This window comes from Pleurodeles waltl, chromosome 4_2 (assembly GCF_031143425.1).
Source record: "Pleurodeles waltl isolate 20211129_DDA chromosome 4_2, aPleWal1.hap1.20221129, whole genome shotgun sequence".
Classification (NCBI taxonomy): Eukaryota; Metazoa; Chordata; class Amphibia; order Caudata; family Salamandridae; genus Pleurodeles; species Pleurodeles waltl.
Genome location: NC_090443.1, coordinates 610,756,047 through 610,768,410, shown reverse-complemented (window position 1 = coordinate 610,768,410; position 12,364 = coordinate 610,756,047). Strand labels below are relative to the sequence as shown.

The 12,364-nt window shown below is 42.8% G+C and overlaps 1 protein-coding gene across 1 annotated transcript in view; it reads right to left on the bottom strand.

Moving 5' to 3' along the window:
* The window catches only part of SLC30A7 (solute carrier family 30 member 7), a 156,563-nt gene that overhangs the window by 92,361 nt on the left and 51,838 nt on the right, over positions 1–12,364 (bottom strand). Inside the window, exons 5-7 of the mRNA XM_069232181.1 lie at positions 11,772–11,898; positions 8,358–8,504; positions 5,503–5,553 (exon numbers count right to left, since the gene is read on the bottom strand). Of these exons, the coding sequence (XP_069088282.1) occupies positions 5,503–5,553; positions 8,358–8,504; positions 11,772–11,898 (325 nt within the window). The remainder of the gene's footprint in view (positions 1–5,502; positions 5,554–8,357; positions 8,505–11,771; positions 11,899–12,364) is intronic.

Genomic DNA, 12,364 nt, shown 5'->3' with positions numbered 1-12,364 from the left:
TCCCCCAGTCATTGTCTCCATTATTGCACCGCTGCATCATAATATCAAGCCCTACCCCTGCAACGTCACATTCCTGAATGTCCTCCGAACCAGCAGGGTTCCCTCTCCTGAAGCTTTGACCACATGCGTCCCGCACTATAACGCTACCCTCAACATGCACCCCGCCACCAGTCTACTGCTGAAGAGGTACCCTGACTCACTAATGACACGATGGAACACCATACCCCTTCGGATACCCGGTTCAGACCACACATTTGACCAGCATTCCCCCATCCTAGCAGCGATTCATAAGGCACTGACCCCACTTCGAATTCTGATTTGAGGTCCGCCACTGCCTTACCTTGAGATGGAAATGCTTATGATGTCTCAAGTCAATTTAGAATTTTATGTTATGTTATGTTCTCATTACCCTGCTTTATCCAGCTATATTGGTAAATAACCCCCAGTAAAAAAAGTTTGGAGGAAAAAAAGAGCTGGTTAAGACACTATCGTCTTGAGCCTGGCTCGAAGCAGATGTCAGACTCGGCCCAAAATCGGAGAGGATCCTCAGGCTGAAAAAATAAATAAAAATCAAGCTCTGTTGTGGCCCTTGCCTCCCTTTCCACTGGCCTGTTTTCACACTGAACTTCAAATCCCATAGGTGAAGCAGAGGAGAGGTCGGGCAACTCCTCCTCTGCTACACCAAGGCTGAATGGGGTCCCAGCACCAAGGCGTCTTTGGATACTTGGAAGGCCCTAACTCAAAAAGAAGCAATGCAATGCCTACAGTGCTTCTTTTGTGTAAGACACAGCCTTTCCGGTATTTCCTTTCTAAAGGCTGGGGCCACCACACAGCATTTATTTTTATTTTTATATCTCAGCTCTCTGGAGCACCACTGATATGCAAAAAGCAGCTGGATGGGTGAGTATAAAAAAATTTAAATAGAAAGGGAAATATGGGGAGACAGAAAGAGCAGTGAAGAGGAAGCAAGTGAAACACCTTGAGTGCAGAGTTGGAAAGAGGTTTCGTTGGGCAGCAGAAAATAAAAAAAGACAAAACAAGACAAAGAGATACAGCTAGTTTTGAAATTGGTGAGGGAGAGGATGGCATTCCACCAGGATGGGGTAATGAGAGAGCGTGACTGAGTGAGGAACAAAGTGAAAGAGAGTGAGAGTGAACCTAAGTGTGTGAACAGAGGTAACATTTCAGTAAAAGGAGAGGGGGCAGTTGTTGAGTGTGACTAGTAATACCAGACACACATTCTGGAAAGCGTTTTTATTCTTTAGGGCGTCTTTGCTTGTGTTCGAGGTCAAACAGAGATAAATGGGTCACATGCTTCCATGTGTTTGTTCTCTTCTTGCTCCAGAGGGGGTAAAGTTATTCTATTCTATACTAACAGTGCAGAGATTCACTGTCACCTCCATGAAGCGGTGGGAATTGCTAGACTTAAACGGCAAAAACACATCTAAAGACCTCGCGTTACTTTTCCAGGGATGAAAAATGCCCTTAAACCTCGCGGAAAATAAAGCATGTGCTTGCTTTTTAAGAACCGACTACAAAGAAATAATACGGCATACAGCGACTCTAGTGCGACTCAACATAAACCACTTCCATGAGAATGGAGCAACTCTGCCCTCTGCTGGCCGCACACGTGAACAATAAATTCATTTACATAACTGGTGTCAGGCTGCCTTGCCATCTACAACTGAGAAGGCCTCTTGGTACAATGGATTTATTTATGCGGTTTTATATGGCGCGAACATGGACCCAAGGGCCAAGAGATAGTAATACGGTGTGGGTATTTCTTGTATAGGATTGTGAATCAGTCACAATTAGAGGACTACGACAATCAATGCTTTGGATAAGCATCTCTATACAGCCAATTTCTCCAGAAATTGTTTGCTTATACATAGGTCACGCGGTCTTCAAAAAACAAAAGGGGGGGGGGTGGGTAACCAAGTTAGACAGTACATAAGTGACATTACGGCATGTGACTTCACGTCGTGTGATATCGTACTTGACATCATAGGACGTAGCATCAAAACCGATGACCTTACAGGAAGTGGCATCACAAGAAGTGAATCAGATTTACCTCACACACGTTTAAAAGATTTATCATGAATACATTTGAGCGCATTTTGAGATTTAACAATAGAAAGCTGATCTGTACTTAAGCCTGTGACTTGAGTTCCCCGTTTAAGTAAATTAATAGCTCCAATGATTTCTTCTGAGCCTCTGGCACTGGGCACGAAGTGAAAAATCAAATGGCGGTTGCGAGGAATGCTTGAAATGGTTTTCAAGTGTTCCTACTGCTCTGTCCATGATCCTTACAGCAGTGTAGGAATTTAAAAAACTTGAATCCAGGGAGCCATAAATTGAAGGTCAATGTATGGCAACAACAAAAACAAGCATTTGGGTCTCGCATTAGCTCGAGTTAGAGCTATTAGCATTGTAAACTCCTAACCGGACTTTTCTTGCCACATAAATTGAAAGAAAAAAAAAAAGAAAAAAAAGCACGACCGCGCTATGTAAAACCCAGCGAGGTCGCGCGGCATGTAAAATAAAAAGTTGAAGTAGTGCAGAAAACATGGAGCCTCTTATGTTTTCAGTAGTTTGCCGGTGCTGTGAAGGTGGGTTAAACACCGGAAAAGGCATGACGTATGCATTCCTTTCACTAATGAAAGCAAGCGGATTCTAAAAAGCAAGCCCACAAACCAATGAAAGTGACAGGCGTGACATGGGAATGGTTAAAAGCTCAAAGAGAGATGACAACAGGGACAGAGTGCTTGTACGCTCAACCCTAAAAAAGAGGGGTGGGGGAGGTCAAGAGGGGCAGGTTTGTGAAAAGCAGCCTGTGATTGTGGCCCAGAGTTACAAAGATTTCATGCAGTGCAGCAAGTGAAGTTGCTACGCTGCGATGTCTGAAAGAGAGAAAACGGAACAAAGCCATATTTTCAAGGAAATGGCACAGTTTTGTTCTCTCCTGGCGTTTGCATCCTTTTAGCTGCCTAGCGCTAATGCAGGAACCCTTGTGTCATGGTGCAGGGGTGCCTATGTTGTGGTCCAGATAGTTTCTGTGCAGGTAAGAATGCCTTCCTGCACAAAAACCTTTCCTTGAGGCTATTTCCTCTTTTTGTGCAGCACACATGCAGAGAGGAAATTATGAGGAGAAATAAAGATATTTCTCCTCGTTTTGCCACCGTCTGGTGGGTGCACCATTTTGGCAAAAGCCTTTGTAAATATGGGTTTGCGTTAAAATACATAGGTGGCTGCGCAGGAATGCCGATGCAGCACCAATATAATGCCTACCTGACACAAGGTAACACAAGGCAGTGTTAAATGCTGTGTTGCAATATTTTTTTATTTACAAAGACACGCAAATAGGGAATTTGCTTTGTAAATCCCAAATAGACGTTGTATCGGGCTGTGATAAAAAAGTGACTCAACTCAGACGCAAAATTTTAGTAAATCTAAGCCTGAACCTATAATTTATTTGTTTAAAACTCTGCCACAAAGAAATTGGCAACCATAATAAACATTACAGTAAATAAGTTTTGGCTTAATTGGTTCCCAACACTACATTTTAAAATATCTTGAGGAGCAAAGGCACCTGCTGCAAAGATTTGTGTAGCAAGTAAATCTTAGGGGATAATAACAATGGTAAGCTAACTCTACTGGTTAATGCATTTGTTGAAGAGATCTGTTTTTATTTTCTAGTCACAGTTTTGACTCAAAGTAGCATATAGGGCTAATGCGTCTCCTGCAAAGCACTTCAGGTAACATTCAGATGACAGACTTGTAGCTTATGTTGAGATAAGTGGGTTACAGCTTTGAAAAAGAGATACTTTGTTACTTGCAGTTCATAAACTGCACTCCTTCGAATATAGCAAAGTTAGTTATAAAAGATGATATGTGACTCTTAAATCTTATAATCCTATTGCATTTTGTGACAGTTCCTGTTCACTGATTTACATGCTTATATGGTTTATTATCAATGTCTACTGTGCACGTATGGTGCAAAGACACCCCACACTGGTAGGACTAGCAGTATAAAAGAAATTAAAAACATACTCATACAGACCAATACATCTGACATTACAGTGCATGCTTGCCTCTTATATGCAGGGGTTGAACAAAGTTAAAAGCTTGCCCTCAAATCTTAATTTCTGTTAAGTGATGAAGTGATAACGAGCTGTGCTCCTCTGTTTTGCTTTCATTGCGCTTGGATATATGTGTGAGGCTCAGGTAGCTCCTAGTCAGGATCATACTGGAACAAGCTGCCAATGTGTTTTAGCCATGTGGTACACCATATTGGCTGCTGTTCAGTGTAGCTAAAAGTTGGAGGTATAGAGGAGAGTGGCATGAAATGGAAGTTCGAGTGGCAAAGAGTGGAGCGGCGAAGAGTCAAGTGGCATGGCAAAGCGTGGAGTTGAGTGACACAGAATGGAGGGAGGTCACAGCATAGGGTGGAGGGGCGTAGAGTGGAGTAAACTAATAGAGTGGTGTAGAGTGGAGGGTCATAGAATGGGGGGCATAGAATGGTGTGAAGTGTCAGAGTGGAGGGGAGCAATGTGTCATAGATTGGAGGGGCATAGAGTGGAGGGGCACAGAGTGTCCTAGAGTGGTGTCATGTGGGGTAGAGCGGAGGGTCAAAGAGTGGAGTGAAGAGGTAAAGAGTGAAGTGTCAGAGTGGCACAGTGGGTCAGAGTGGAGTGTAAGAGTGGAGTAAAGGTGTAGAGTGGAGTGGCATAGAGTATTGTGGTGCAGAGTGGCATAGAGTGGTGTGAAATGGAATGGAGGGGGTGGGGTAGAGAAGAGTGTCAGAGTGGCATAGTATAGAGTGGAGTAAAGTGTCATAGAGTAGCGTAACAAAATGTCCATGCCCATGGATAGTTACCCAAAAAGGAACTTTGATATGCTGCACAACATGAGAATTCTAATTCGAAAGAAATGGAACCACAATAAGAGCTATTGTGAACTTCTTTAACATTTCATACATATCAACCAATTACTCTCTCCGGTAGGTCGCAATAATGCAAATTATGACAATGAGATTTATGGAGAAGACTAATGAAGTGCCCATAATAGTCTGATCATAAGATAAGAATGGACCAATTGGCAGTTTTCATAAGAATTGAATTTGAAATGGTATGTACTGTGGGGAAGTATCTGTATGTCCCTTAGAATACGCAGGAAAATGATTAAAACACCTCTGAAAAAAACAAGGAACCCAATGACATTAACAGCCACAATTTAGAATAACATTGGAAGGCTGCCTCTTCGGAATTCTGAGAAAAGGAGACAGCATCTGACAAACAGAAACTAGCATTAAAATCTAGTAATATGTAAACATTGTTATCCTTTTAAATACTGCAACCCACGGTTGTTATTGCATGTGCTGACCTCAGTCACATACTAGCAATAAGATTGATGTTTCGGCGTCTCCTGGCTTTAAAACATCCATAAATATGCAAAACAAAGGACTTACAGGAGCAGAGATCAAAAAACTATGTCAGATGTTACCTTCTAATATCTGCCTGTTTGGACCCCTGGGTTCTTCATGGGGCGGTTCATCTATAACAGAAGAACACATCAATGACTTCTATTAGCAGTAAAGTATTGTACTGTTATACACACTCTCTACGAGACGGGTACAGCTTGTAAACACTATTTCTTATCAATTAGTCAGATCATACGTTGCAAAAAATATACAATTTTTCCAACTTTTAAGAATAACGCGCTTGATTTATCAGTGGTGTCTGGCCGAACATCTTCCTGGTCTTTGTTAACAACCAAAAATGTATGATAAAACCATTTCACACAACCTTACATTTATAGTTGCCATGTCAACATGCTTTAAAAGGATCTGCAAAAATAGTTATGAGGTGTAATCTGACCATCTTCTTAATAATTACAAACGAATCAACTGGAATACTGAGGACAGAATACTTTAACAATGTGCTGTGTGCGCAGAGCTGGGCGGAACCGGCATGGGTGAGTCGTGTTTGGCTTCAGCACTTGCTCTATACTTGGAGTTCTAGGGGCGGTAAGTCTTGTGGTGAAGCCCCATGAGGTCTCCTCTTGGCAGGAAGTAGATCGCTCTCTGCAGGTGGGGCCTTGAAGTGGCCAGACAACGGGATGGTGGTACTTTGCTATTACTGCACCATGAGAGAAGTATTTAGGAGGTGTTGCGAGCCTGCCACTGTGCCCCATAAAAAGGACAGATATGGATAAGCAGAACAGAGTGATTGGGGCTCAACCACAGTCTCGGATCCCCTGAGCCTACAGCTGCTAAGTTAAAGAGGGACATGAATGAACGAAGCCACAGGAGAAACAGTGGTTGCGTGTGCGGCACTGGTCTGCTCCAGGCAGCTGCACGATTAGATACTGAGATCTGAACACCAGTCTGGGCTATGGTAACCTGTATACGACAGAAGAGTAAAGTTGCCAGTTTCATCAGATGGGTATGGTTGACTAAGGAGAACAAGAACCATTCTAGAACCTTTTGCCAATCCCCCAAGGGTCTCTAGATCACATTCCCAGTCCTCAATATCTCATCACCAGGCAGCTCTCTTCTTGCTGGCTTGCCATCAAGCCACAGACTCAGCAGCAAAGCCACAGTCCTGCCTTGCTCTGCAAACTTGGAGCCACATCCCCTAAAGGGATTTTAAGCTGCATGGAAGATACACATGACTCGGTTTTCATCTCTATGGAGCGGCTTGCGAATCGCAGAGCTCTAGGGCAACGTGAGCAGGATATTTTTCCACAAGAGTATGACTTGGGCATCTTGCTTTCAAAACCAAATTGGCAACTTGGGACAGACTCAGTCCGTGAGGCTTACATGTTGTAACAGGCCTCAAACTGAAATTCCTACTGTCATGAATGGCTATCTTTAAAGGATGGCCTTGTCATCCTACGCCTATAAAATACCAATAGAACTGGTTCATACCAAAGTACTTTTAAAAGTTCACCGTGAAAATGTATCATTTCCCATTACTACAGTATCGTGGCAGTCTATCAACAAGTAAACATCTCCAACTATGTGTAAATGGAAATTCAGGACCTTATCCTCAGACTGACTTTCTTCAATAAATCAATAAGAGGGTTGACTACCCATTCCAAATTCTGTCACTTCCTAGGTATAAGCTAATTTAAAGGAGCATCACAGGTACTTGACAGAAACAGAGCTCTGTGAACTATATTCAGCTGGAACCACGAGCATTCACCAGTTCTCGTTCCGAACACTTAACTTGTTATAATCTCTATAAACTGCACACTACTTTCACTTCTACGAATCAGCTAGTCCGGTCTTTTCACTTTTCCAACTACACTGAATTCCTTGCTGTTTCACCAAGAACTAGTTTAACAATTCTGTAACCAGTTCCTTGGATTTACCGCCAGCTTTCCCTATTATATGACTTTGTCACTCTCAACAGGCAAATCTAATTGTCCCTCTGATCCACAATGCTTCTAAAAACTCACATCCCAGCTCATTCCTGAGGCTCCAGCTCTGAGAGACCCTCTACCTACCTCTAGAGATACCTACTAGCAAGGACAACAATGGGAGAAGCTCACCTATGACCCTTTTTAGCCACATCTTCTGCAACAACGTGCCTTGACCAGTACTGATAAAAGATATTTCCCACTCTGCGGAGGCTGGTGAAATTAATGATCTAGTAAACAAAACTAGTCTTGGCTTATTCATCACTAAAGCCAGATTCGCTCTCCTTTTGTTCCCTTTATTGACTTCCTAGACCCTCATGGACATTCAATGCTACATCAAGACAGAACTAACAAAGCGATATTCTAAATCAAAATGGGAATCTAAAGGGTAAATGGCAAGTGAGAGAAGAATTAGCAGCACAAATGATGTGTCAAATGCCTTGTGCTCTACCCCGGTCAAGTCCACACCAACCCTACCTTAGCCTTCAAAACAGGGATTTTTTTTCAGGCTTATTTTCACAGTCGCATTTTAGAGGCCTTGCTACTGTGAGTGGTAAAGCACAGCAGAGAGTAAGCTTGGCTTAGCAGCGATCACATTAACCAGTGTTTTTCATATATATTTTAAACATAATTGCATTGAGGTAATTACCTCCCTGTTAAGGAGTCAAATGACGCAAGGATAAAATATTAGCTATAAAGCGCATTAATAAACACCCAGATGCTGCTTTTTAAGAGTGGGTGTGCTGAGGGATGCTCAACTCATCCTTTACAAAAAAAAGGGACGGTAATCAATAAATTGTTCTTGTTCTTAACCTTCTCAATGGAAAGTTTCTCAGAGCGAACAAATCACAGTGACACGAGTGCTTTTCTACACATTTTTAAATATGCATCTCAAATATTAACTTTTATCATTTCACATTTAGAATCATACTCACCTGAGCAGCTAAGGCCAGGACCATGATCATCATGGTGACTGTGGCCATGACCATGAGATTCGTGACTGTGGCCGTGCCCTCCATGGCTTCCATGGCTATGACCATGACTCAGGGAACCATTACGTAATGAGTGGCTGTGACCATGCCCTGTGGATTAATGATCATTTAGATTAGTTCATTCCTTAAACTGCACGCTTCAAACCTTACCTCACACACTGCCAGTTACAAACATGTGTGACTTTCAATCATGTGTTCAGTTCTCAAATTACTGTAACAATGTATGAGTACATACTATATTTCACTCAATAAGTACAACAAAACAGAGGGCAGCAGTGATAATCTTATTCCCCTCCTGGCTGCAATGCCCACTGAACTGCAGTGGTGGACCTCACTGTGCGTATCTGCACTGGGACACGTTTCTTTTATTAAACGGATTACTCTCCTGAAGTTGCTTTACACAGTGCAAAACTATCCCCAGTACACACACCAAGGCGTCCCTGGCGATATTCACCTCTGCTCCTAGTGACTTTGTTTCTGGAGTGTAACTCCAATGTGTGGCATTCGTCAAATGTTGTAAGTCGAGTATGATGGGGGAACTGACGATGGTCAATTTGATACCTTATTATAGAGCATCCCACCTACTAGTCCTTAGCGATTGGATATATGGTCCCACCACAAACTGAAACGCAGGGCAATGGGGAAACACTCCCCTGTTCACTACATTTACGGGGCTGATTGCCGACACACATCTCCACCCTGACCCAGGTGATTCTGAATATTTGGGAATTAACATTTAGAGATATCTGGTGGGAGGTGAGACTGACAGGTGAGACTCTTCTGTGGCACGGAAATCGTCTACCGCAGGTCTCGGCTTTAGAGGGTCAACTTATCAAGGGCTGTGTTGTAGGTAGTGCTGGCACAAAATCTATTTTGGACTTGAACGATCTCATTTCTATAGATACTCGCAGCTGCAACAAGCGGTCCAACCGTACCCGACTGATGCTGCTGACTTGCTCAAGTATGGCCCACTCGAGGCAAAGTCGACCATGGCCCCTCTTCTTGAAAGAGGCCACGTAGCCAATATCTAAAAATCATTGATACCCAATATTCCTGATTCTTACCCGGAAGAAATCAGAAGGAGATCATGTGTGACTGGACAACTTCGAGTGGGTGGAGTCCCCGATTGCCATTAGGAAATACGCAATTACTGCTCTGTTCCGTGTGATTCAATTCAAGTACTTACCCCACATATGCTTAACACCACAGTGGTTATGGATAGTGATCAGAGCAGCAGACCCTGCAGGTCTCCAATGCAATGAGGCTGTGGGTGATTTCCTGCACACCATAAGGAGCTCTGTGGTTCTTCGTCCGTACTGGGACGACATAAAAGTGGCGCTTAATGGTGCTGTTGGTCGCCCCATTGCTCACGTTCCTAAAATGCCTCTTTTCAAATGTGGAAGATGATGAGGGTTTTACCCAAGCGAAGAAGTTCCTGCAACGGGGTTTGGCATTTGGAAAAAGAAACATTGTCTGCTAATGGTGGCAGGCGGGAGCCCCTTACACTGGAGGCCATGGGAAGTGGAAATGTACAAGGGAAAAACTATGTCTGAAGCCCAAGGATGACCCTGGGAAAAATGAGAGGGTATGGGGTGGCTGGCAGCACTTCATGAAGAGGGTTAAAGATATTTGACTCTTTCAATCACTCAATGGCTTTATGAAGAAAGGTGGGATAAATACTCTATATATAATATAATAATGCAATATTGAATCTGGTGGGATTACCCACACTGATATGGCTTTTTGTAGCTGTTTTTTTCTCTTCGATTTTAACGTTGCCTTCAAATATGAAAAAAACAAATAAACAAATTATTTAAAAAGGGCACTGACACGCCCCCCCACCCCCTCCCTCGAATATACATTTCAGGTACAGGTACCTCGACCTTCTTCCCTGCTTGGCATTTTGTTTGGCTTCTTTCATAGGTTTTCTGATTGTCTCTAGCCCAGAGGGAAGCAAATCCTCCTGTCAGGACCCTGCTCTCTTACACCCTCCAATGGGATACAGCAGGATAGAAAACTCTTGGGAAGCAGAAGTAGAAGAGTCGAAAATTCCCAAGTTTAGTTGCTTTCCCATCTGGGGATGTCAGAGATTCCCAGATAGAAAGGCAGATGAACATCACAGATGAGCTTGCATTACTGCTGCAATGGGATGGGAAACACTAGTTTAAAAATATTATTGGGGTACCTATGGTCAAAAATGGCCTTAAAAGCGAAGAAGTGACTTTTGTCCTTACGTTGATGATATTTTTCACTATTGGGCCACCTTACTTTGTTACCGACTGAACCACATTGCTCTAAGAATGCTAAAAACGTGCTGATAAAATGATAGAAATTAGACATTGATGAAGAATCGATAGAGATGATCCGAGTCTTCAAATAATTCATCCTCTTGAAGAGCAAGAGTACAATAAAATATATTGTGGTTAGAAACCAATGTTTACACCTCTTTGGAGTGTCACACCTTGCTGGTTATGCTATGAAGGAGCTGAAGCTTTGCCTTAATTTGCCTACCGACGCCTCTCCAGATAATAAATGCACACAACATAATCATTAAATGAATGGGGGCAGGGATGTGATTGAACACATTCTGCAGCTCCAAATGGTCTCTTCCAACCTCTAAACACCCCTCTGTACCGATTTAGTTCTGGGGCATCGAGGCCATAGGTGTGTAGTGGATGGAGCAGTGCCGCGCCACTATCACGTTTATAAAGTTCACACAGGGCACCTCATGTAGAAGTAATGCCAACTAGTGGCAAACACTAGAAAGAATTCCTTTGATTGTTACTGATAGTGTCCAGTAAAGTAATTAACATCAAAGAAGGGGCTAGGGTGCAAATCATATGAAACCATTGGATTCATTTATTCTAAGGGGAGGATTTTGCCCCAGGCCTAGATCAATGATAGGAAAATGGAGAAAACTCCTCTCAATAGAGTGATTATATCTGTTGGTCTTAGCAGTATTTTTATGGTACCAGCCAACTCACCCACAACCAAACAACAGCTCACAAGGGTGATACACACCAATCCTGCTGTCTAACTCCTGTGCGAGTAACCCTCTGGGCACTAGTACGGGATCCTCAACGTCACCTCACCACTCGCCCCGAGAGTTTGTTTAATCCCTGTGCCTATTCCCAGCTTCAAATTCACAATAACTTTCTATTTTCTGATGTTCCTTGCTAACCTCAGCACACAGGAGCAATCTTGGTCTGTGTGCACTAAATGAATACCTGCCTTGATCACCAAACTAGGACGACCGATTAGATATGCAGCTAAAATGCAGCCAGTCCGAAAAACGTCACTTAACTAAAGCAGTAAGCCCCAAAGCAGGAACAAGTAATCAGTAAAAGGCGCCCATACCAGAATCATGCGAATGTCCATGGCCCCCATGCTGAAATACAAATATTCCTACGAGGTTCACTAAGAATCCGAGGATGGAGACCGGCAGCAGTCTTTCGTGGTGCACATCTGGAGGCTCCAACGCTCTCTGAAAAATCAAAACATTTTATTCCAGTGGATTTCACACATTAATTTTACATTTTTATTCTGCTCCACTTACCTGGTCAAACACTTTACAAAGCAAGAAAAATATAATATATTGGGAGGAAAAACTAATGGTAAAGACCGTGTTTTTGGTTAAGTCATTCATTTTTCTAGTACTTAGGAAACATAGCACGGCAGGCATGCCAGGCCGTACAAGCTGCAGGAAAAAGGTGAATATTTCAGTTCACATGCCTCCCCCACTCTTAGGCGCAGCACATTTGACAAATATTATCTGACTTTTTAAAGAACATACATGGAATAGACTCTTATTCTAAACAATCAGCAATTTGAACCAACCATTTCTCACACTTAGGATAACTTCATGCATCAAACTATATAAGTATGTTCGACTAGAGACACTTGCAGCTGGGTGGTATTGAATTCGCAGAATAGGACAACCCAACAAATCA